General features: G+C 41.5%; 1 protein-coding gene across 2 annotated transcripts in view; it reads right to left on the bottom strand.

The window, feature by feature from the left end:
- Positions 1 to 4,334: 4,334 nt before the first annotated feature.
- Positions 4,335 to 26,500, bottom strand: part of bach2a (BACH transcriptional regulator 2a) — a 52,245-nt gene continuing 30,079 nt past the window's right edge. For both annotated transcript variants that reach the window (XM_028566103.1, XM_028566104.1), the window contains exons 2-5: positions 21,406 to 21,688; positions 15,331 to 16,737; positions 6,775 to 6,981; positions 4,335 to 4,975 (exon numbers count right to left, since the gene is read on the bottom strand). In XM_028566103.1, the coding sequence (XP_028421904.1) occupies positions 4,532 to 4,975; positions 6,775 to 6,981; positions 15,331 to 16,737; positions 21,406 to 21,672 (2,325 nt within the window). In that variant the 5' untranslated portion in view covers positions 21,673 to 21,688 and the 3' untranslated portion in view covers positions 4,335 to 4,531. The remainder of the gene's footprint in view (positions 4,976 to 6,774; positions 6,982 to 15,330; positions 16,738 to 21,405; positions 21,689 to 26,500) is intronic.

The raw sequence follows: 26,500 nt of genomic DNA on the forward strand, positions 1-26,500 counted from the left end.
GAGGAATTAAAGTCTACGAAAATCAGCTGAGCAGTGTTCTTCAGTGTACTCATTCTAACGAGATTATCATTGGCTAACAGAGATATCATCGGTGGGATCAGTTCACTCATTTCACTCAAACAGAAGATTTGTTTTCATTTTTTTAATTTGAGCTCATTCTAGTCTGTTAAAGCTAGTATGGCCGAGCTGCAATTATTCACTGATCCACGTGGTTTTAATTTTAGAAATTCAAATATTCCACTTATTTTGTTTGACATTTTACAAAAATCACACAGGGAAACAGAAACCCTCCATTTGAAGGGCTGTTAAAGGGTAACTACCGTTTTTTTCAACCTGGACCCTATTTTCCCATGTTTTTGTGTCTAAGTGACTGATGGGAACAACAATCTTTGACATTGGTGCAGTATTAAGCGTGAACGCTGTAACCGGCAGCCATAGAGCGAGCTGCAATGTAACCCTATGGGGCACGTGTGCATTGTCAATTTGGTCCACGAAAAGTGCTGTTGTTGCCATTGACAGACTCAGATTAATATTTTAAGTGTCTGATAACATTATGGAAAGGATCCCTACAAAGATAGACCTTTAAAACCTATTTAAGACGTTTCTGTTTAACCAGAAACAGCTCTGAAGTCAGACTCGTATAACTGACTCCATTTCAAAAAACAATACTTTTAGCGTGTATAGGGCCAACATATTTTCACATGTAAATCTGTAAACTATGTGTTTATTTCAACCAAAACTAGAGTTGTGATGGTTGGAAAAGTTGAAAGACGACCCAAAATGGCTTTTCATGGTTTTATTTTGTTTCTGTCGACTGTGAATGAAGTGTATTTTACGATGCTAAAATTACTGTTTATTTACATGGAGTCTGGTGGGTTTAGCAAACGCAATGTTTTTAGGTTTAAAAAAAAAAAGAATCTTACTCTTTAACAGAAAGGTTGACCTCCTTAGAAATCCTTTCCATAATGTAGTCAGAATAATAATCTGAGCCTGTCAGCGGCAAAACAAGTACTTTTGTGAAGGTAAATAAAAGCTGCACAATTGTCCTATTAGCTTACATTGTAGCTTGTTTCTGACTGCAGAGATCTCGCTTAATATTGGACCAATCCCAAAGATTGTTGTTCCCATCAGTCACTTAGACACAAAAAAATAGGAAATTAGGGTCCAGGTTGAAAAAAAAAAAAAAAAATAGTTATCCTTTAACCATTTTTTTTTTTTTTTTTTTTTAAATCAAGTGCAATGATAATGCCAATCGCAGTTTCAAAATCTAGTTTGACCTTCCTGTGTTGAAAGTGATTTCCAACCCCCCTCCCCTCCCGATGCTGGTGGACAGAAGAAGCCCAAACACATCCAGTTCTCCAATGGCATGGACAGCGAAGCCGGGCAGCAGCGCTCACGCCTGCCACGTGACTCCCCATCGACTTTTCAACAGCAGATGATTTGGCATGTCCCCAAATCAATAACCAGCGTGTGTTGTTCAGAGCTTTGAACTTCATACCGTACACTATTAGGGATACTGATTTGTAAGTAGAAATTGATCTTTTTTTTTTTTTTTTTTGCTTAGTAGTTTAAACAAGTTCACATATGATGTGTGTGGATTTGAAAATGTGCATGTAGGTGTCTCACACCGACATACTGTACCAAATACTTTCAGTAGGGACATTAGTCTTCTGTACAATACAAGAACAGTGCAGCTAAATACAGAATTAGCAGAAGTACAAACACAAAATTTTCACAACTTTTGAGATAATAAATAATGAAATGGGACAGAAAGAGCACTTATGATTTGTTTAAGTGACCACACCAGTGTGTTTAAATTTGAGCCCATTTTACATGGATTGCATGCACTTTACACTAATGCCATCCATTTTCCACAGCTGGTTTTATTGAGTGTGTTTTCTCTACCTTTTAGGCAGCTATTGGCTTTTATTTCACTCTAAAATAAAAACTATTACTATAACATGTATTTGTCATTTTACTTTAGTGTCCCAATGTGTATGTGCAACCTTTTAAAACACTTTATTTACCAGGTCCTGTAGTGTAATGAAGACAAAATAAATATTTATAATTTTTGAGTTTCCTGGAGAGGAATTAGAGATCCCTGGGCAAATACACCCAAATGAAGTCATTTATTAGATTGTTTGGTTATACTTTACTTGAAGGTATCTACATAGTGACATGACACTGTCATGAACATGTCATAAACATTATAAACAAGTCATAAACGTTTGACATAACGCTTCTATTAGTATGTGTCATTCGGTTTTTGTCATCAAGTTAGGGTTAGAGTTAGGGTTAGGGTTCATGTGTCACGACTGTGTCATGTCACTCTTATGTAGATACCTTCAAGTGTTACCGATTGTTTTAAGAAAGAACCAGCAAATTATATAATTGTTACATAGTTTGGCTTTTAATTTCCAGAGGAATTTTCTTGATAGACCTCCCTAAAAGGAGTTTAAACTTCATAATGTAAATCAATTTGTTGGAAAACGTTTTTATATTTGAGTTTACTTTGGCAAATACAGGTTACGCTACCAGTGAGGTAAAATTACAAGAAAGTGTTCTAATTGGATTCATTTTCCCTATAATTATTATGAAAAAAGCTACTAGGAGAGCACTCCAATTTGTTTATTGCCACACATCGGGCATTTCAGGCAACGCCCTTCCTCAGCGTGTACACGGGCAATTACAAAAAAAAAAACATGCACACGCTGAGGAAAGACGCTGCCTGAAATGTCCAGTCCTATTTTTCCCTATAATTATTACCAAATGACATAGTCCTTTCCAGGAACGTTCCAGACTCCTTGTGAGGGAATTATTTGGAAACTAGGAACCCGTGAAATAAAGCATCGCCCAGTTTGACAACCACGGATGTAACTTTGACAAAAAAACTAAAGCAGAAATGATGTAATGATTGAACTTTTCCTGCATGTTGATTGAGCATAAATCAATTAATCCCAGCGAGAAATGCTACAGCGTGCTTTGGAAAATGGTCGGCAGAAATAAAAGTAAAAGTAAAATTGACACCGGTGTGGTCCTTTAATCTATTTGGACACCCAGTGACTGGCTCGGGCTGTGGGTGCCAGGTGTCACCGCGTGGAGGTGCTGGGCAGTGATTGAACTTTGTAAATGTAGTTCTGTCTCTTCTCGTATGAAAAAAAAAAAGGCAGAAGAGAATTGTGTAGAAACGTCCGTCTGAGTACGAGAAAAAAGTACAAGTGAAGTTTGACAAAAGGAACTTTGCATAATGAGAGTTCATTTGACCATTTCATCTAATGTTACATTTTACAAATACACACCTTTGGTTACATTTTACTTTAGAGTCCTGTGTCACTAAACGACTACTAGATCACCAAAAACGTGAAGTCATAAACAAGTCATGATATAACAAAAGGGAAGCTGTTAGTTATGTTGTAATATACCTACCTAGCTAGGGCTGCACAATTAATCGCAATTTTATCGAAATTGCAATATGGACTAATGCAATATCCAAAATCGCAGGGGCGGCATAACATATTTGTTAAAGGCAAAATATGTGCCAAACCAGTCTGAATTAAGTATTGTGGTGCTGCAGAGACGTCCCAGCCTACAAATCCTATCCTACACACTGAAGAGAAAAATCTTTGTTTGGTCCAGATCCTCGCAAAAAAATAAAAAAAATCACACTATAACTATCACATTTTTCAGTGAAAATAAGAATAATGATACAAAAACAATCATTCCCTCCAATATCGTGAATCAAATCGCAAATGGATATTTTCCTCATATTGTGCAGCCCTATACCCAAGGATAATTTGGGGAGCAGGGACACACCTTAGACAAGCTTCTTCCGGTATTGCTATAAATGCACACCTAAAGCCCAGCCCAGACCAAAGATTAGCGTCGAGACCAAACCGCTTTAGAACCGCCGTCAGCCATTGGATGACTACAAGCGACTTCCCGCCTCCCACGCCAATCATCTTTCATTAATAAAATGGTTCAAATGTGTCTGGTTGATGGTGCGGAATTGAATAATACCATTTATACTTTTGTTTTCCTTTCTTAGACAGAGGTGAGAAATTCACATTATTGATATTATCAATTCAATTATTAATAACATTTACTACAAATCAAGTGCGTGTGCCGAAGTAGCGATCGAGAATTGGACAGGACTGTAAAGTAAAGTGCATTGTACATGTTAACAGGGAAATTACTGAAAACATTCTGAGAAATTCCTGAGTTTAACCTCCCATGATGCACGAGAGAGGGAGGGACACTGACAGGAAGAGGAGTCAGGATGAGACCGAGAGAGAGAGAGAGAGAGAGAGAGAGAGAGAGAGAGAGAGAGAGAGAGAGAGAGAGAGAGAGAGAGAGCTGCCAGTGCTTTTGTTTCATCACCAGTCCAAAAAAAATACCTGTTGAACAGTATTGCTGATAAGACAACGCTTGTGTCATCCATTACAAAAAAAATGAAAAAGGAAAAATACTTCAAATAGCAAGGTGTAGAGAAGTATGAGTGTGTCACGGACCAAACGGTTTTGCCACCAGACTCTTAAGTACAGTTCTGTCTCTTCTGTTCCTCTGTTGTACATTTCTCAGTCATTTCCTGACAGAAATCCACAGTTACAGTGGGGCTACATACTTCCTCAGTGGATCCCAGCAGCAGGGGACACTCTGGGTTCTCCAGCCCCAGACGGGACACCTCCACCCGGGGTTGCGTGTCCTCCTGCGGCCCCTCCCGACTCGGACCCCGATCAGACGGACACGCGGCGTCGCTCTGCTGCGACGTGGGCGACCGGGGCTGGGACGAGCCCTCGTCAGAAGAAGGCGATGGCGGGCTGGATGTGAGGTCGATGCTGGCGGAGACGGCGGGGTGCTGGGTGCCCTGCACCTCCCGGCACACTTGCTGGGAGAGAAATGAGAGGTTCTGCCACAGCTCCGACATGCACACCTTCAGCTGGTTGCGCTCGCTCAGCAGCTTGTCCTTCTCGCACACCTGAGTTCACAAGACACGGCACGGTGAGGTCAGAATGGCAGCCAGACACGACGCTCAGTGAGCACTTTGGCAGTTATACCGAGACTGTCCTCACCATGGGGATGGGTATCGTTCAAAAATCCTCGATACCGGTACCAGTACCAATACCGTGGCTTTGATACCGGTTCCTTTTTTTCATACTAAATTTATAAAATCCAATTAAACAAAAATAAATTACAACATTACGCATTACGGCACAAATCTTTATTTATTTTGTAGCTTCTACTACATGTGTATTCTATATCGATGGCGTTTCATTTCCGGGGTTCTGTCGGGTATCCCTCATTTCGGCCGGATTTTTGTTACCTTCCGCTTTCTATATGTTGGAATTTGAATGAGGACTGTGGTTAACTGCTCCTCAGATCTCTGCAGGGTAAATCCAGACAGCTAGCTAGACTATCTGTCCAATCGGAGTTTTCTGTTGCACGACTAAAACATCTTTTGAACGTACACACGTTCCACCAAAACAAGTTCCTTCCCGATTTTGCAGAGGCGCCATGGCTCCGTCTGGCGCTTAGCGCCGGCCATGATGATTCATTCCAATAAACCAGAGCACGTTTTTCTCCCATCCCAGAATGCTGTGTGGACTAGTCTGACACTAGGTAGGTCTACTACGTGAGTAACGTAGTTTTTACGTCTCTACGACGTGTAACATTAAACGGACAATCAGCATTTATTAATTAGATCTTGGTAGAATCATGCTGCGTGCTTATTGGCTCACTGACGGTGCCGAGATTTCCTCCGTAGGGGTTCAAATTTGGTATTGGATGACGAGGCATTTTTTGATACTCGATACTTTAGAGGCAATTCGGTTGGTGCCTAAAAAGTTTAGAATTTGGTACCCAGCCCTACTTCACTATAACAACAACAACAGCATCAGTCGTTTGTTCAAAGGCAAATACGCTCTATGTGTTCACATCGGCATGAAGCTGTGGGGAATCAGGGTCGTCCGGCAAAAAAAAGTTGACACTGGCTCAAGCCGACATGTTGCATTTCAAATACATGCAAGCACACATTCCAGAGTATTTCTACTGTTTACCGCGCGATCGCCGCGACAAAACAGAACATTATTTCCACCGTTTCTCAAAGTGGACTTCATGGAGAATATTTATTTATTTATTATTATTTTATTTATTTATATTTATGTGAAAATAGGAGCTACAGTTTGCCAATGTGGCCACCGGAGGGTGTGCTACATCGCTTAAAAGCACTTTCTTAACCATACAACAACCAAAGTAGTGTTTTATCTAGGGGTGCACCGATCCGATATTAAGATCGGATATCGGTCCCGATGTTGACAAAATAGCTGGATTGTGGATTGGAAAAATCTACAGATCCACGGGCCGATCCAGTTTTGTTAGTTTTGTCGCATGCTGGAAGAGTTGAGTGTACAAATAAATAAGAATTCAATACATTCCATCTATGTTATTTTGTCTTAGTCAGGAAAGTAATGTTTAGTTAGGACAGTCTGGTGCCTTTAGTCTATAAAGGTATAAGGTATTATTAATTCAACAGCGGTATCAGATCGGTATGGGGTATCGACAGATACACAAAGCCCAGGCATCGTATTAGGACTGAAAAAGTTGGATCGGTGCATCCCTAGTTTTATCGGTTGACAGTAGGTTGCTGTTGTGTTTGATTGGAATGACCTGTGTGTGTGTGTGTGTGTGTGTGTGTGTGTGTGTGTGTGTGTGTGTGTGTGTGTGTGTGTGTGTGTGTGTGTGTGTGTGTGTGTGTGTGTGTGTGTGATATGATCGTACCAGTTTGCGGATCTCTCCTTCCAGGTTCTGGATGCAGTCCAGCTTCCTCTTGCGACAGCGCTGGGCGGCGATGCGGTTTTTGCTGCGGCGGCGGATGTCGTGGATGAACTCCAGCTGCTCCGAGGTCAGCTTGTGCATCTTGATGAGGATCTGGAAGTCATTGCGTGGCAGGTTGGTGATCTGGTCCACGGGGAAGGGCAGTTTTACCTAAAAGGATCACAGGGTATAAATGAATTCAATAGGATTATTATTTCTCTAGTCTCGCACTGCAAGATCTACATCCGCAGAGCTGCCGAGGAGGGTCTGGCTAGTCCACACAGCATTCCGGGATGGAAGAAAAACGTGCTCTGGTTTATCGGCATTTCTTTAAACCAATCACAATCGTCTAGGGCGGCGCTAAGCGCCAGACGGAGCCACGGTGTCTCTGCAAAATAGCCTCGGGAAGGAACTTGTTTTGGTGGAAGATGTGTACGTTCAAAGGTTGTTTTAGTCGTGTGAGAGAAAACTCAGATTGGACAGATAGTCTAGCTAGCTGTCTGGATTTACCCTGCAGAGATCTGAGGAGCAGTTAACCATAGTCCTCAGAAATCCACCGGAGGTTAGAACGCCGACACAAAGGAAGGTGACGAACATCCGGGCGAAAACGAGGAACATCCGGCGGATCTTCCAGCGGTGTCGGAGCAATCCCGTAAATGAATGTAGACGGTTATTTCTCAATCAAAATGGATCACTTTCATTTTCATCCTTACTTCATGTGATGACAACTGATGAAGCCATGACATGAAGTCATCTTTATTCACATAGCACATTTAAAACAGAAGTTGACCCAAAGTGTTTTCCCGTCGAGACAGATTTAGGTTAAGATCTGCCTCGATACAGATAAACAACATTAAAGAAAGAGTTCTCTGTAATGCCTTTGGGCCGGCGTCGTAATGGGCCTCCGAGGACAACTAACTGCTTTTCCAAGTTTTATTCCTTCTGCTATAAGGCTGCCTAGTATGAATACTGCTCATCTTAAATGCTGTATAGGACTTATTGTTGCATTTATTAATTGTTTCTTATGTATTGCTTTTAGTTACTGTAACTTGTCGCATATCTTTTTAGTTTCCTCCGGCATCTTTAAACATTTTTCTGACTTCATGGACTGGGAAACTGCACATGATTTGCCCATTGGGATTAATAAAATGTTTGAACTGAACTGAACTAACAAGCAATAATACAAAACAACTGACATGATACAACAAAGCCAATGTATTGAAATAGAAAATTAGGAGAGAAGGAATAAAATCAACAACAGATTAAATAGCAGTAAGAGGGCATTAGAAATAAGTCAAGAGGGGACTTAGGGTTAGAGGGCCATGGGGCATACAATATATAATAATATATAATGTATAATAATGTATAACACAGGAAAGAGAGGAGTCATTCTGCAGCAAAATAGGCTTCATTTTATTCTTTAAGTTTAGTTATCTGATAACAGGGGAGGGGGGGGGGGTATCCTTTTTTTTGTTCTTTGGTAAAAGCGGATTTGTTTAGTTTTGTGTTTTTATCTTTGTGATTTTTCTTTATCTTTTACAACATACCATTTGTTTGAGATAAATAAATAAGAAAATCCAATCAAATCTAGTTAGATGGAGGTCAATGAGGAGTAAAATCCACTAGATGGCAGTACGATGCTTATGTTGATCCCAGCCGCTCTGACACAAAGAGAACAGGGCCCGTATTTATCAAGCTTCTCAATGTGCTGAGAATTCATGAAATCTACTCCTACTTTCAAACTTAAGTGTCAAAGCAAGTTATCACATTTCCTAAAGCTCAGAGTCACTCTTACTCTCATAAAATATCCTAAAATCTAGGCTATAGTATATAGGCAGGTCAGTTAACAGCACACCGGTTTAAAATGTGTAATTAAGACATGGTGGAAAACGTGGTTTCTTTCATTTACAATGCGTTTATATCTGTCATTATTGAAGACTGGAGAGGAGGCTTTTAAAGTGCACAATTTGTGTATTCATTAACAAAACAACACCAAAATATACTCAAACTAAAATTCAAAAAAAAAATATTAAACTGAGGCCCAATAGCAGCAAACAAACAAACCGGCAACCTCACAGCAAGCTGCCAAATCTCCTCTTTATTTTCCTGAAGCCATTTTTAACTCAGCCTCCCCTAATTGGACCCTACCACCTGCACAGGTGATCATAGGGTGAGCTAACCTGAGCAAGCAACATTAACACTTAGTTTCTCAAAACATCATTACAATTAGATAGATCAGTTACTGCTGACATTACTATTTATACATATGTGCACCCACAACAACAGGCACCCCAAATATTATAAAAATGTCATTTACTGCAGAACTATCGTACCTATTGTTCTACACTTTAGCCCCTCCCTACAGAAAGGACCTAATGAGGAAAACCTGTATGTACACTCCCTGATTAAGCTGGTGAGCAGCTGATCCCCACCCCCCACATCACAGGCAGAACCACAGCAAAACACTATGGACCCATAAACCTACTGAACAGACCTATGTCAAATAATAAAGTAACAAATACACTAAAACAACAACCTACAACTAATTGTCTTAATTTTGGGAACAGGTCCTAGTGAAAAGGGAGGAAGGAAGCCTTTTCACACTATCATAACGTGTTCTCTTGAAAATTCTTTATTTTTAAACAGGTATTGAATGTGAACTCCTCTTAGTAATTTCACCATTCAATGTGAATTTGTCTGAGAATATTCTTGAATAAGGAAATCTATTTGGTGATTGGTCCATGTCTATGTCGCCATCCAAAATCCTGTTTGTGGCACAACAAAGTGCCGTGAATCATCTCTAAGACTGACATTTAAGATGTAGTCCTACACTTCACTTAAATTAAATTACGACTGAGGTACTTGGTAACTAACTTTTAAGCGCAGTTTTGAGCAAAGAATTTTTTTTACTCTTTCAATTCTTAGCAGTGTTCTTGTGAGTAATTCTGAGGTTTGATAAATACGGGCCCAGATTTCACACTCAGTAGCTCATTTTGGTCCAACAGTTTTAAAGGGGAACTATGCAGTTTTTTTTAGCTTAATTTACCTTAACTGAACAGCTTCGGAGTCATTGGAATGGATATATGACTTTTTTCCCGAGTTGAATGGTGGTTGTCTCGCTCCCCCCTAGCGCCTGTGAGCGGAAAAACACACCCTTGCAAATTTCGGGCCGGCGGCCTCAGCGTCGGGAAGTATGGCGTGATATCAGGTCTTGCGATGTAACTGCATAGCGCCCCTTTAAATCTGTATGACCGCCTTCTTATGTCCTCATCATTTCTTTCTTTACTGAAATGAATCTATATCAGATTGAGTCAAACCTAGGGATGGAACGATGCATCGTGAATCGGTTAAACATCGATATAAATGTGTTATACAGATTACAACTGGTTGAGAGTAAAAAAAATTATAATTACGATGCAATTTTTAAATGGCCTAGGTATGTAATCTACTTTAGATTTCACTTGTTTTGACTTCAGACGTCACTACATCACTACGTCTTCTTAGTTTATTAAGTTATTATTATTATATTATAATTGATTCTATTTACTTAGTTGTTTTGATTGTGTGTGTGCATTTTTGAATGTATTTTTTGTTATTTAAGATAAAATACAAATTCAATTGCACTTTTAAAAAGAGGACAAGTCTGTTGTTTTGCACAGTTTATATAAATAAAAGAAATATTTTTCAGTCATTTGTCTGCAGCTCATTCTGTTAGCTTAAAACTTAAACTAGTGAATGGTATGGAATGGTGGGTGGAGTGTATCCTTACATCCCTACTTATACCATTTTGTTATTCTTTCATTCGCTCTGGTTAACTCTTTAGTTTTAAGCTTGTTTTAATTTATTCTCTCTTTCTTTGCAGTTCTGTCTCATCAGTGCTTTTATTTATCCCTCTATTCATCTGCCTTTTTAGGTCTAAATATTCATTCACTGGTTTGTTGCTGCAGCTGTGGCCATGTGGAGCTTAAATTTTTTGGATTGGGCATCGACAACCGGTTCCAGTGGAATTAGTTTCAAAAATTACGATTTCAATGGAATCGTTTATAAAATTTTGGTTTCAAATCCGATCTTCAGTTCCAAACTTCCAGGCGCTTGTTGTGTTGTCTGGCTTTATTTTGTGTTATAAAAGGCGTGAAATAAGCATGTGACCCGTTCTAACTCCACCCCTAAAAGAATCGATAAGAATCAGAATCGAAAAGAAGAATTGGAATCAGAATTGTTAATATCAAAACGATGCCCAACTCTACTCATTTCACCCATTAAAGTGTTGACGGGTGAATACTCTGTTGAGCACTTCTTCCCTGCGTTCGCTCCATGACACAATGCAGTTGCAGCAGCCCATGCTGCCAGCATACATCATATGCCCTGACAACACTGGGTGTGTGTCTCTGTAGGTGTGTGTTTTTGTGTGTGTTTGTGTGTGTGTGTGTGTGTGTGTGTGTGTGTGTGTCTCTGTATGTGTGTCTCTATGTGTGTGTGTCTTTGCATGTGTGTCTCTCTGTGTGTGTAGGTGCCGCCTGTCCTTTACTATACAGACATCTATATATAGCTCCATGAGTCTCGGCAGTCACATAATAAGGTTGGAATGACAGAGTGAGTCTTGGATGCTCATAAATCCCCCCTCTCTCTCTCTCTCTCTCTCTCTCTCTCTCTCTCTCTCTCTCTCTCTCTCTCTCTCTCTCTCTCTCTCTCGTTCTGCTTTCCATTTCTAACGTGTTTATCCTTTGACACGCTCGTGCCATCGCTTGCTGGTGTTTAAAAAAAAATATATTGAATTTCCAATGTCCTTAGATTACAATTACTATTAATAATAATTAGGGCTGGGACGACATGCTTTTGTCCCGATTCTGTTCTTTCACGATACATGGGTGTCGATTTGATTTGTATTGAGATTTTCATTTATTGTGATTCTAGAAGTATTGAGTAATGTGATTTTCTTTTCTTTCTTTGACAAAAAAAAGTTGACCAATACACTTCTATAGGCAATATATCATGAGACATTTATAACAACTAATTGTTTTCTAAAAAGAAGACATTTATTTCATTTGTAAAGAAGAACATAACATGGATTTTCTGCATTTTCTGCTTTCGCTCTGTTTCTCTGGAAAGAGATATGATGTAGTCGCCGAGCATCCCAGAATGCTGTGTGGACTAGCCAGACCCTCCTCAGCTGCGCTGTGAAGGAAGGTCTGGCAATGCAAATAAATAGTATTTTTTGTATCTGATTACTGAGGTAATTGTTAAATAATCAGTAGAATACTTGATTAAGAAAATATTGAAGAATGACTTTTTTTTATACTTAAATAAGCAGGAAGAAAAGCAAAATGACAGAATGCAAAGTGGGGTGGAGAGGGTCTTGGTGGCCTGATTGGAGAGATCTGGGGTCAGGAGCAGCAGATGGTGGAGGGAATGTGGCCAGGACACCTTCCACCTGCCTACAGGGCACCCGAGGGTGTGTGTGTGTGTGTGTGTGTGTGTGTGTCCTCTCTATCGCTGAGACAACTGGGTCAGGGCAAAGAAGTGGGACAGGCCCCCAACACACATACATATACAGGAGTGATATACGATGTAGGTATGCATACGCACACGCACGCGCGCACATGAACACACACACACACACACACACACACACACACACACACACACACCTGTTTCCATCGCCTATTTGTTGCACAAACTCTCTATCGATCTCTTAAAAATGCATGGAAACATGATTATGTGGAACCAAATTGCAATAAAATCAATGCGTCCTTCTAGTGAATTAACTGTCTTGGACCACTAACAGTTGAATAACAAGCCATTTAAAATAAATCTATATGCAGCAGAGGGAGAGGTTTGTTTGAAGCATGTTTATATTAGAGACATGCCTTTATTTCTTGTTCACTCTGTTTGATAAGTATATTTGCTCATATTTTAGTGTGAAGCTTCCTTCTTTCCTGATCTGCTCCCGTTTGCCCTTTTTGCTGCATTATGCTGTTGATACAAACTCAACACTTCCTGTTTCCGCTTCAAATTAAAAGTCCTTTACACACATTTATAGTTGTTAGGGGAGCAGCAAGTGAAATAAATACAGTGGGTCTGTAGCTGTGACCTCTATCTAATAGTAATATCTTCAAGTTACTGTTTCAGTATGTCTATTCAGATTACATCACTGACTCATCTACAGACTAGTGGAAACAACCACTCAAATCTAATAAATAATATGTGTGTGTGTGTGTGTGAGAATGTGTATGTCTATATGTGTGTGTGTGTGTGTGTGTGTGTGTGTGTGTGTGTGTGTGTGTGTGTGTGAGAGAATGTGTATGTGTATATGTGTGTGTGTGTGTGATTGTGAGAAAGAGAGAGAGCGTTCCGGTATGAAACCCATCTCACGTCATCAGATATTGCATGTGCATCACCATGGCAACCATACTGCTCGTTTAACTGCAAGGAGTAAGTGTTAGAAGTGTTTGTGTAATTTCTCCTGAGAATTAGACCGTCTAGGAATAGTCCCAGCTGTAAATCAAACCGAGAATACACTTGAAAAAAAAAAAAAGAAAAAAAAAGAAAATCACTGATACATGCGATGGGTGTAGATGTACTAGTGTAGACCTTTGGTATCATTTCGGGCATTATTAGTGGGGTCATTTACAAGATACAAATGTGGGTCCATTAGCCCCTGCGCTAAGCTATTCAGCGGCTAACGCTACTCTACGCTAACTCGCCCAATGTTAGACCCAGGTGAAAAAAGCTTCTGGGGGGGTGTTTGGCTCGAGGTCATGGTGCAAAGGATCCTAGGGTAAATTACTCCGAACCATCACTTTAAAGATTAGGTCCAAAAGAGGCAAGAGGCCAGTTATTGCTTAGAGGCGGTCGATGCTTATTACATACTATACTGGTTGTATTGATTGTAATTGAAAACCTTGACATTTATAGGTTTTACCCTCTCACCAACTGAGCACTTTAACACTCGAACATCCTCTGCAGGATTGGTGTCCACCATTTATAATGACTTAATCTCCAAAACTGCCAAAACCCTGGGGGTGACCGAGTCCTAGAATCGTGATCTTGAAAGACAAGTAGTGATGGCAAAATGAAGCTTCATGAAGTATGGTGAACTATTTTCTTTATTGGTACTGTATTATCACAGATACGACTACACTGATACATGGACCCCTGGATCGATCTAAATGGACCAAGAATCGCCCAATGGCCCGATTCTAACGTTACCAGTCGGTCGACTGAAGCTTTGCTGTCGATTCAACGAAGCTGCTGCTGTGTGTGCAATGCTGTTGAAAAAGACGGGTTTATGTTTATATACTGTATGTGCGCGAAGGAAACTCAACATTTATAAAAGGAAAGTGAATGTGTTTACATTAAACAAATATTAACTGTATCTATCAAATTGAATCGTATCTCAGTGAATTGCACAAAATCAAATTGAATCAAATAGCGATGAATCGTTCCATATTAAAATGTATGTACCGTATCGTTAGCCTAGTCCTACCAGACTCTGGTACATTTCATTTGTACAGAGAGTCTGGCCACTCTCCATTGACAAGTGTTAACTTCCTTGAATGGCGAGTACTCGGTTGAAGTTTAAAACTACTGGATCTGCCCAGAGCCACTCTGGATCTGCCGTAAACAATTGCCAACGTTTGGTCGTGACGTTGGCTTAGCATCGCTAGCGTTAGCCTTAGCTGACTCCTTCACCACTAACGGAGCAAGCTGGAAAATCAAACTGTTCCCGAACCCCGTGGGGAGGAGGGCCACAACATCACGGCCACCAACACAACTCAGCAAAGATTGTTCTTGCTCGGGCTTTAACTTCTGGATTTTCAGCAGCGTTGCCACAACGGACCGAATGGCTTCCCGCGCATCTTTCTCCGCCGCCATTAGTACGGAACTACAACTCAAACTAGTGCATGGCCTCAACGTCATCGTTCTCAGCCACTCCCTCTGCTCGCTGATTGGACCGCCAAAACTTTGGCTGGAGAAAACCCAAGAATAAATCGCAAAACCAGACGTAGTACTGAAGGGAAATGAAAATTGAGCGTAAGTACGTAGGAGGGCTGAGCCAGGCTACCGTATCGTAGCCCATGTATCTAGATACATATCGGATTGTCTTATAAGGGATAGATGTACACCCCAACAGAATTGCCATTCCTTGAGATCTTTTTCTTCAAACCAAGAGTGCCATCTAGTGGGCTCAGAAAATAAAAAAATAAAAATATTTACAAAGCTTCATTTGTCCTTTACCAGGGGCAGGGCCTTGAACTTAATTGGGACAATATTTGGACCAACATATTTATGTCATCAAAAAACCCAGCACATCAGTTTATACATTGTACATTTTTGCATAAATTGTATGTCACACCTTACAAACACGTCAAAATATAATGAAGATCTAGTCCAAACTGTACCAGTTATAGCCAGAACACTATTTGTCCTTCCTTGTCTATGGTACCTCATTTACGATTCTCGTGATGAACTCAACAAAAAGTTGATCATTAAAAAATAAAAATGAAGGACAATACTAACCTCAGGGCCAGAAACTCTGGAGACGCCACTTTCACTGTCTCCCTCTGAGAAAGAGCCTGATTCGTCGCTGGAGTTTCCACCGCTGGCACCAAATCCCTGTTCACTTTTGATACTGGCGCAACCCTGAGAGAAGACTACATCTCCGCTGTGCGGGTTCCTCTGGTCCACTACCCCGGCCAGGCAGTGAGGAAGTCCAGAGGTGGAGCCTGAGTGCGGGGATGAGGAGAAGTCATACTGCGGAAGGTTGAAAGGTGAGCTACCGCTGCCTGCGTCCTCTGGGTAAGAGAAAGAGGAACGAGAGCTGGAAGTCTGGGTGCGGGGCTCGGAAGGGGGAGAGGAGTGGGCCGATGGCTTGATGGGAACGGGGCAGCTGGTGGCGAGGCACGACCTACCAGAAGACGCTCCTACCTGCATCAGGGTCGAGACCTCTTCTCTGAACTTATCATCCATGTAAGAATGTGCCAACATTTGTTGCTCACCAGCCGCTGAAGAGAAAATGACACTGGCTCGGTCTAGATCGCCCTCATGTTTAGAGGAGGACGCTTTGGACACCGGCCTTTCCATGTTCTTGCCAATGCCAGCCAGCGCTGTCGGTATGACATCTGTCTTGAAGTCCCCTCGACCCAGAGATTCCCTCTTATCCCTCTGCCTGTCTTTGACCAGTTCCTTGTAGTGGTTGAGGGACAGTCTGTTGGTGAGTAGCTGCTGGATGGTGGTGCTGGGCACGCTGCTGAGATTTAAGCCGCCCCTCTGGAGGTAAGAGCGCAGGCACGAAGACGGCGATCCCCGGCTCGGAGAGTGCTCAGCGGCAACTGGGACACCTTCTACCTCTAGCTCCATCTCCAGTACCTCCTCGGTACACAACTCTGGGTTGCAACCGCTCCTTTCATCGCCTTCTTCCTCGTACACAAATGGTTCCTCTTTGATCCTGGAGGGCGTGAGAAGAGTTTGTGGAGCGGCGCTGCCGTCTCTGAGCTGTGAGTGCGCAGGGCTGACTGAGGTATGGTTGGCCAAAATGGCATCCCCACTGCCATGATGGGTTTCTCCATTGTGCTTGTTATGAGGGACCTGGTAATGATACTTCCTGTATTTAGGACATTGAGAAAGGTCAGCGGGAAGAGACGCAGCGCTGGCTACGTGATTGGTCTGCTGCCTCATCTCTGCAGAATCATCTGAGGATATCGCATCCTCTGCAGTGATGTCTTCGTCATATTCCACCTTGCCGTTACTCGCATGCTGGCTGTCGTTCTGTAGCTGCGCTTGAAGGAACCGAAAGCAAGAGTCCTCCAAATTGTGAACGCCCAGGAAGTCGGCGCACAGGATGACCTCGTGGATGTTTTCCGAGCTTAAAATCAGCTTGGCTGTGTAGGCAAACTGGAGCAGCGGAGCAAAACCCTTAGCTGTCACCTGTAGAGGAGAGAAGGGTGATATGAAAGAATGGTTTTACTTATCAAGACAACAGATAAACATGGAGCAAAAAAGGTCCGTCTCTAATATTAGCCTCTAACTAAGGCTGCTATTTCAGAACCTACGGTAACCTACAGACGGAACAGTGCTTTGTTCACAAAATATTAGAAACACAACAACATAAAATGTCTAATTGAGGGTGGACAAAATATTAGAACCACCTTTATACAGGGGTTTCTATTATTCATTATTTAGTATTTTGGGAATCAGAGGTTGATCATACTGTAATTAGTAGTGTTTCTAAAAGGCACCATAACAGAATAACAATATTGGAAATGGATGAAACTGAATTTTACCCCACAGGCAACCAATCCACTTTCTTCAGGTATTTTGCCACATTCCAGCTGCAGTATTAATCATACATGTCCTGTTTTCTTGCCTGGATCTTTTTTGCTCCTCCTCCTCCTCTCCCACCTTCACCCACCACATCTCCCCTGTTTATTTCTTGTTCCCTACAGTCAGCATGTGTGTTTATATGTGTGTATGTGAGAGAGGGGGATGGTGTTGCTGTATGTATGTGCTTACTCTATATTGCTGTGTGTATGTTGGTGTGCATGTAAGCCTATATTCAGCTAGAGGGGAACCAGTAGAAGCTCCACTGCACACTGCGCTACCAAGCAGCAGAGAGAGAAATGGCATGGTTCATTATCCACTTAACACCTATTTTTTATCTTTTATTTCCCTTTTTACCTTAAAGTAGCTTTAAGGTAAACATGTTATTCCACAATGTCTGCCAATATGATATATATTCTGTATCATCTTGACTGATCATTATCCCCTTCACTAGGGAGGTCCGATCAGCTTTTTTAGCCCGATCTGACTTTTATTTGCCTAGATAATAAAGCTGCATGCTGGTTTTTAACGATGGCATTGCAGATATTGCAAGTGGATGTTGGACTGTTTTGACTTTCTAGTTTAAAATATTTCCACATTGCTGACCTTTTAGCCACGTTAATGAGTAATGCCAAGTTACTTGCGAGTTTATGCCCTGCCGCAAATTGTGCTCAGCTGACTTAATGATCGGAGTAAAGCTTGATTTATGGTTTTGCGGAGGTTCCACGCAGAGCTTTCCCCCGTAGCCTACGCAAGTGGCCTGATGAAATACTTGTGCGTTGGTGTGTGCGTAAAGCCGGCATGTGCGTGCGTGTGTGTGTGTGTGTGGGGGCGGGGCGGAGTGTGTGGTAGAGCGAGTGAGAGAGTGGCGGCGATTCGCTAAGGAGCGAGTAGCGACTTTAGAGTCATAGTGAGAGAAACAAAGTGTCTCCCCTGTGTTTTCTGACCACGGTGGGGAATCTGTAGCAGGAAAAGTTAACCCTCTCTTTGATTTCATGTTGTTTATGGAGAATGACGTGTAGTTACATTTTGTCGAGAGGTGCATGTCAGGCTACGGCGTAGCAACGGCATAGATTTTACGCAGAAGTACAAATCAAGCTTAAGTCGATCGGGGTGACTGCTGTTTCCCGATCAGTTAAAAAAAAAAACATATCGGCTCTGATACGATACTTGTGATCGGCACATCCCTACACTTAACATCTTGTTTTCCCATTTTCTTTCCCCTGAAGTAGCTTTAAGGTAAAACAGGTTATTCCACACTGTCTGCCTGTATAATATATATTCTCTATCGTCTTGAAGCTGTATGATAGATGTACACTGAGTGAAATCAAGGATCTATAAAGAGAACTGGATATAGAGCCCGGATCAGTGGGGAATGAGGCCAAAAAAGTTCAACTGCATATAAAATGACCCAGACGATCGGCGCTGCTTCCTCTCTGTGTGGCCCATAGAGCCGGCGCACTAGAGACCTCCGCCGGCTTAGCTCACTTCTGGTTTAGCGCTCAGCTAACTTCAAATGGGGATTGAATGATTTAATCGTGCGTCTCTTCTAGACTTTTGAAAGGTTATCGGACCGAATGGATCAAATTCTGATAGGGAAACGAGTCATTTTGCAGCGGTTGTGACACTCACATACATTTATTCACTAATTAACAGACTGAGCCACAGTGAGTTCCAGTAATTTATGAGGAGTGCACGGACAGCAGAAAGCATGTGGAAAATAAAGCCATGCTTACAGGCAACAGGCATTAGGGGATGGAGTTTGACGTGGTGGAGGCCTGCGCGAGTGATTACTGTATAAGGTGGAGTCACACAGACATATTTATCAGTGTGACAGATCTGGGGCATTGTATGGAAACATCAGCCTCTGGAATCAGAAACTGTTCCCTGATCAGCCCAGGTGGTCAATGGAAACGGCAGCAACTAACAATGTAACCACATTTACATTAATGTCCAACATTTCCTATATATATATATATATATATATATATATATTAGGGCTGCATGATATAAGGAAAATATGCGATATGCCAAAATGATATTTGCAAATTAACAGATATTAAAGTGTACTCAGTTTTGCATTTCTGCTTCTTTTAGTATTCTTCTACAATACAACAAATTGCTTGTTGGATTAAAACAAAATCAAAGGAAATCACTTCCAACATTCTTCTATGGACAACCTGAACATTATATTGAATATAAAAGGCACCACTAAAAGTGCAGTTTTCTACTGATATTTTCTTTCAACACATACAAAATATCTATTTTGTGTCTACTGCGATGTGTCAAAGCCTTTAGTGATGTGTATATTGCAGCAGTTGATATTGTGATGATGATAAAAAAATGTATATATATATAGTGAGACGATGAGAACAGTTCAGCTTTGTTGTACTTGTTTTTAGACGTATATTTATTCCTGTGTATGTGCATTAAGAGCTACAAAAAGCCAGAGTCAAATTACTTGTATGTGTTCACACTTACTTGGCCATTAAAGCTGATTCTGATTCTAACAGATGAGGCAAAACACAACGTAATACATTGAGTGACTTGTTTGTACAGCCATGGTTGTAGTTTCCAGACTTCATCAGGGTTATCTTCCCACACTTTCAACTTCAACTTCCAACTTTTCTTATCAAGGACCATGACAAATGACAGCAAGCTACACCTGCCACGCTGAACCAGAAGCAAAAAAAAGAAGCTACTAAACAGCACAGTAAATAAATACATGTTAAGTGTAAAAATGTAATGGGATAAAAAAATAAATGATCAATCCAAGCTTATCCAGCTATCTAACACAGATACATGTAAAAGAAGTAGGTAATGAACTTTGAAAGTTCCTCTAACATTTCTCTTTTAAAATGACCTCACTTCCTGTGGAACTCCCTAAGGCTATGTCCACACTTGGTGTCTTTTTTGACAAGAAAAAGTAGACTAGGGCGCTTTTGTAGTGAAAAAAAAACGTTAGATAAAACAAACCGGTGGAGCGAGCTAGAGAAAGAACAGAGAGAGAGAGAGAGAGAGAGAGAGAGAGAGAGAGAGAGAGGAGAGGGGAGAGAGAGCGCGAGAGTGGTGGTGCTAACGTTAGATAAAACAAAGCCAGTTCCCTGTACACGAAGCACCCGGTCATATCATATAACTCGCTGTGCTCTGACTCCAATTTTTCTTGTTGTTATGAAAACGACAGGTCTGGCTACTCCGCTCGTCATTGGCCGGCTATCAAAAAAGTGCTTGAAGTAGGGCGGGTTTTTTTTCAGAAAAGTTAAACTTTTTTCCAACTTCAAAAAAAGACGCTCTGAGCTGCAAAAAAAGAAGTCGGCAGGGACTTTTTTGAAAACACGGTTTACTCCACAGGATTATAATGTAAAACAGACGCTGGCAGCTTAAAAAAAAACTAGGGCTGTCAAAATAAATTTTTTTATATTTAACTCGTTAAAAAAAATTAACAAAATTAACGCAGCTGTGTTTGTTTACTTCATGTGGCGGCTGAGAAACGTAATACGTCTCCATAACAGCAGGCGGTGCTACTCTGTATTGTTGCCCAAGTAATGAAAACCGGCAGCTGATTGGACGAACGCGTCACATGGGTTTGTTTTCTCCGGATATTGAGAGCCAGACTGTCATGGCGGCCGTTCAGAATACGATCTCATATTGTACTAAAATAGTTCACTGAAACATGTTTCTGAAAACATTTTAAGCGAGAAATAGGCCGTGCAGTTGCTGAATCTGTCTTCATTTCAGCTCAACAAAGGTCAGGTTAGAAGATTTTCGTCAGATTTTGAGAGACTCTAGTCACCTCATCCTGCTCGCCATTTCCGGGTGAGTCCCGACTGCCCTGCCGGCGACTGAACTCTCGGCTCGTTGGAGATGAACTGCTCCTCGCCTGTAAAGTAGACGAGAGCAGGCGACAGCAGCCGGGAACGGTGACAAAAATCTGCTCTCAAGTCAGACAGTTTGTAGCCGTTTCAGCAGCCTTCAGCAGGACTAAATAAGCCAAACTGTTGCTGCTGTTGTTCTGAAAGATATTAAACATTCTGAACTTAGCAGAACCTTTCCTTGTTTGGTTTTTTCTTCATATTTGCAAAGTTAAGTGATTTAGCATTTAAATATCCATTATTATAAGCTTCAGTCTCAATTTAAAAAAGCGATTAATCGCGATTAATTACAGCAAATTGTGCAATTAATTAGTTAATTTTTTTTAATCGATTGACAGCCCTAAAAAAAACGCCAAGTGTGAACATAGTCTGAGTGTTCTGTGTAGTCATTGTAGCCCTTTACCTTGTCTGGCAGGTCAATGATGGGCTCCGCTTGGCCTGGTGACCTGTTGTGCCCGAGCAGGGCCTGCAGGAAGTAGCGGCTACTAGCAGCGAGGACGGCCCGGTGCGCGCGCACCTCCCTTCCCTCCACCAGCACGGTGACGTCGCACAGGATGCCCTGCCGCCGCTGCTCCTCCAGGCTCAGCAGCACGTTGGCACAGTGGACCTTGGATTCGTACACGTACACGGGCGCTGCCGCCTCGCCATCCCGCTCCTCGTCTGCCGACATCACTCTCTCTAGCGCCCTGCGCAGAGGAAAGAAATAGGCTATGAGACTAGGATCAGGGGGGGGGGCAACATGGTAGCAAAGCGCAGCAGGATTTAAAATTGCATTGATGCATAAAAGATGCATTGTGAAAATGAAGAGCCTGCAAGAGTTTTTTAGTCTGTAAGGTTTGCAGTATGTGTAATTGTGTATCCAATTGAGGTTCTCGTTTCAGAATTAAGCAATATTACACAAGAGCAAAGATCTTCAACAGAGGGTCCTGGGACCCCTAGGGGTTCTTCAGTGTGACTGCAAGGGGGCCACCAAATTACAGTTACATTTTTCCAAGAAGATTTTTTTCAACAATTGAAATGTCTAAAAAAAAAAAAAAAACATTTCACCATTCCAACATATAATAAGCAAAGACAAATCAGTATATTTATTTAAAGCTATAGTGCGTAGTTTCTGTCTCCCCCATGAGGAATTCTAAGTAATGACAACAACACTGTTGGCGCGTCCACATGATACAAGCCTTCTGTGATCACGCACAGCCCCCGCCCCTCCTCCACGCAGTCGCTAGTAGTAGTAAGGAGGACACGGAGGATTAAAAAAAACATGATGGACTCTTCAGAAGAGGTCGGTATCTTCTATCTGATAGTCTTAATTAGCTTTGTAGAAACTCATTTGGCTTGAATGGAACAGATATTTATTAATATCAAAAAGCTACGCACTAAAGTTTTAAAAAGAAAATAAAACACAACATTGATGAGTAAGCTAGCCACCAAGGTAGCCATCCACAGATACAATTAAGCTTAAGGATTCACAATTTTACAATATGTAGCAGGGGGTCCCTGCTCCGTCTCTCTTTCTGCTAAGGGCTGATCACTGCAGGGTTATTGTACTGGATTGTAATAAACTGGAAGAGATATATATATATATATATATCTATATATATATAGATATATATATTAAAGAAGTAAATATCATTAGATAGAAATATAGATATAACGCATCCTTCCATATTGATTGCAGACAGCTGTATCCATTGTGTTTGATTTCAACGCTGTAGTACATAAAGCCCCAACACAGACAGCTGAGCATGCAGTCTGTCTGTCTCATCAGCCCTGAGCTGTGTGTGTGTGTGTGTGTGTGTGTGTGTGTGTGTGTGTGTGTGTGTTTGTCAGCAGACACGGAGGGGGCAGCTTTCTGCTGACTCATTGCTTTTGAATAGGCAGAGCCCAGCATCCGGAGGGAGGGGGGGAGGGGGGGGGGGAGGGGGTAGGGGGGGAGGGAGGGGAGGGAGGGAGGGAGGGGGGTGGGGGGCTTGCTGAAGCAGTGTTCTGGCTTTTCTCCCTGTGGCCCACGGGCCAATCATCTCAACACTGCGGATCATCTCCTCAGCCTCCCCTTCAGGAACACTTGGGGCTCACAGCATTCTCGTTTGCTTTTCATGATGCCTACACATTGTTCTCTACCACTATTTACCCGCTGCACTCCTCTGTTCATGCATCATGCCTCCCGAAAGGGAGAACAAAAGGAAAGGGGAAAGGCGTTCCCTAACATTGCTCTTTGTGTCTAGTCATCTATTCTCTTCCTCAGACTATTGGCTAAGATCTTCGCAATCTTAGCGCAAGGTCCAGTCAGTGGACTGTTTTTAATCAAAATTACAAAATATAATCAGGAGGTAGGAACACAGTACAATTCAGTCAGTGGAAGAACAAACAAGTATAGTATGTAGAGCTATAGCCTATATAATAGAAAAAAAATGAGACAATGAGATTTTTGAGCAATAATTATCAGTAATGGGGATTCAATGACTAAGTGGGTAAAGGCAAATAACAGAACAGCTAAAACAGTCAGGTAAGGAAAATATGAGATAACGTTGCGGAATATCGCAATAACAATATTACTTGCAATAATTAAACAATCAGCTCAGTTCTGCATTTCCGCTAGTCTGGCTATCACCACACTAAGGTCAGTCTTTTAAGATAGACCTTTTTCACGGCAGACATGTCATAGTAGGAAAAGCACAGGTGTGTCCAAACCCATTACTGATGGCTGCATTCCACTTAGGAGAGGCCCTGGTATTAAACCATTACTGATGGCTGCATTCCACTTAGGAGAGGCCCTGGTATTAAACCATTACTGATGGCTGCATTCCACTTAGGAGAGGCCCTGGTATTGTGCATGCTGACTCACTCTCAGATGTGTCTGAGAGCTCTTGGAAAATGTTGAGCAAGTAGACCTTATGCTTAAAGGTACACTGTGTTGTGTTTTAAGTATTTTATTAGCTAAAATCAATGTCTTCATTCATAAATATGTCCTCATTGGTGTAAAACGACATCTGCCAATGATCTGACTTATCCTCGTAAGCGAATTTCTTATCTGTATTTACATCGGACGGGCAAGTCCAAGGAGGCTTCCATGTTGTACCGCCATTTTGAAAAACTAATCGCTGAGAGGGACATAGAGCACTAGCCTACCTGTCTAGCTAATCCACAGCGTGTTTTCGTTCAGAGCCAGTGTCACGTGACTGAACCCAGCTGAAACGGAGAAGGAGATCAGCGAGAGGCGCTTGTCACTGCCCCGGCAAATTTGAAAGCCTGCACTGCACTTCAGTTCATAATGGAGGATCGCACTTATGGCGAGCCACAGGAGAAGGAATCCTCGTCGCCAAAAAAGCGAAAATTGGAAGACATGTTGTCATAGCTTCTTGGTACATAACGGCTACCGTAGTTGCAACACACATTTGAAAAAGCGAGGCGCTAGAGAGCATTCGCTTGAATGCAAAATACACTTTCACCGCTAGATGGGAGAGATTCCTACAGAGTTTACCTTTAAAACCCTCCAGTTGTCCTCTGGTCAAATCTGACCCATTTTCTAAAAGTTTCTATGTCAGAAATGTGGGTTTCTATCAACCAAAATGCCCAAAATAAAATAACGTGGATCCATACGACGCTCTTTATAAGTAAAATAAATGACCAGTTCACTACTTTCTTTTTGGGGTGTTTTATTTAATTTTCTAACATTTGAAAAAAAAAAAAAAAAAAAAAGTGAAAGAAGTGACAAAAATGACTGAAAAAACTTAAACGTTGGGGGAAAAAAAAAACATTGGAAAAAAAAAACTTGGAAAAAAGTAACAAAAACGACAAAATAAAGTGACAAAAACGTTGGAAAAAGCAGCAGAAAAAGTTGCATAGTTGGCGGGAGGACAATACGAGGGTTAAGATTTCTTTGTCAACAATTAACCTTCAAGTTAAACATGTTTGAGTCAGAACTTTTAGTTTTACACTCAAGTAAAAAGCAAAAAAAAAAAAAGAAAACGGTGAAATAGTTATTTGCACCAAACATCAGACCTACGTAATAATAATATCCAACAAACTGAACACCAACGATATACTGGGTCGGTTAAATCACATTAAGATAACCCTTTATAAATACATCACTACTGTAGACATAAGTAACTAGAGAATGCAATCTCTGAAGAAATCGTGGTGTAAATGCTGTATGCTGAAGGGCTGATGCTACACTGGATTGCTGGCTTGAATTGTGTAAGAAAAGGTGAAGTAGTGAGAATAGTTGAAAAAGTGGGAAGCGGTTGAATTAGTATTAGTCTTGCTTTGCCAGACCTTCCTCCACAGTGCTGCGGAGGAAGGTCTGGCTAGTCCACACAGCAATCAGGGATGGGAGAAAAACGTGCTCTGGTTTATTGGCATTTCTTTAAACCAATCACAATCGTCCTGGGCTAAGCACTGCACGGAGCCCCAGTGCCTCTGCAAAATAGCCTCTCGAACCATCTTTTTAATGTTAAACATACGTGGCACAGTGAATCCTTAGGATGAACTGTATCTGTGGATGGCCTTAGAGACAAGCTGGCCTATAGGCCAGTAGGCAGTGGGGATTTATATTGGCTAAATATATGGATTCATGTTAAGACTTTTTAATTTTTACAATAATTTGGAGGATACTCTGCATTAACTCTCCTAACCTCCTAGGGGTCTAGGACCCCCTGTTGAAAATCCCTGCTTTAAGGGACAGAGCCTACAGTGCTGGATCTCTCTCTCTCTCTCTCTCTCTCTCTCTCTCTCTCTCTCTCTCTCTCTCTAAATAAGTAATAATACATAGCAAACAATAAGTTCATCATTATGGAGAGAAGAAACTATGATTCCTTCAACAAGGTGTTATTCAAGCAAAGTTGGGGAAGGCGTGGGACGGCGCTGCTGTAACCATATGCACATGCTGTTCTCCTGCATCGTTTAATTGCAATGATGCACCGAAATAAGCATAACTTTGGATATCACCGTGCACGTCGATGCACACGGTCTTTGGGGACAGAGCAAACACACCTCCGGTACTCTCTCACCCATCTGCTAAGTACCTCTTTAAGCACTTAAGCAGATAAATCGGCCGAAACCAACTGCACCAGAAAGAGGAAAACGGAAGCTGATTAAGGAAATTTACAAAACGGAGATGATAACAAATAGAATCAGGATATCAGTTAATTTATTTTAAACTGATATGAAAAACAGACTATATTACACATTGAGATTGAGCGGTTCCCACTGAGGCAGATTTTACAATTATATACAAATGACAAAGTAAGACAAAGAAAAAAACATTAAGAACAACAAAAAAACAGAACAAAAACAGACAAACAGCCGGCACACAATCTGTTCAAAGCTAAGAAAATGTAGAAATACACATGCCAAAAAAAAGAGGTCAGGTCCCAGTTCAGTGAAGGGGCCCCGAATCTTCCTACATTTATCGTGGGAATTGGACAAAGAGAGACGAATTTCTTCAAGGTGCAAACAAGAAACCATATCATTCTGCCACTTTTTGACGCAAGGAGAAG

Source organism: Perca flavescens, chromosome 20 (genome assembly GCF_004354835.1).
Source record: "Perca flavescens isolate YP-PL-M2 chromosome 20, PFLA_1.0, whole genome shotgun sequence".
NCBI lineage: Eukaryota > Metazoa > Chordata > Actinopteri > Perciformes > Percidae > Perca > Perca flavescens.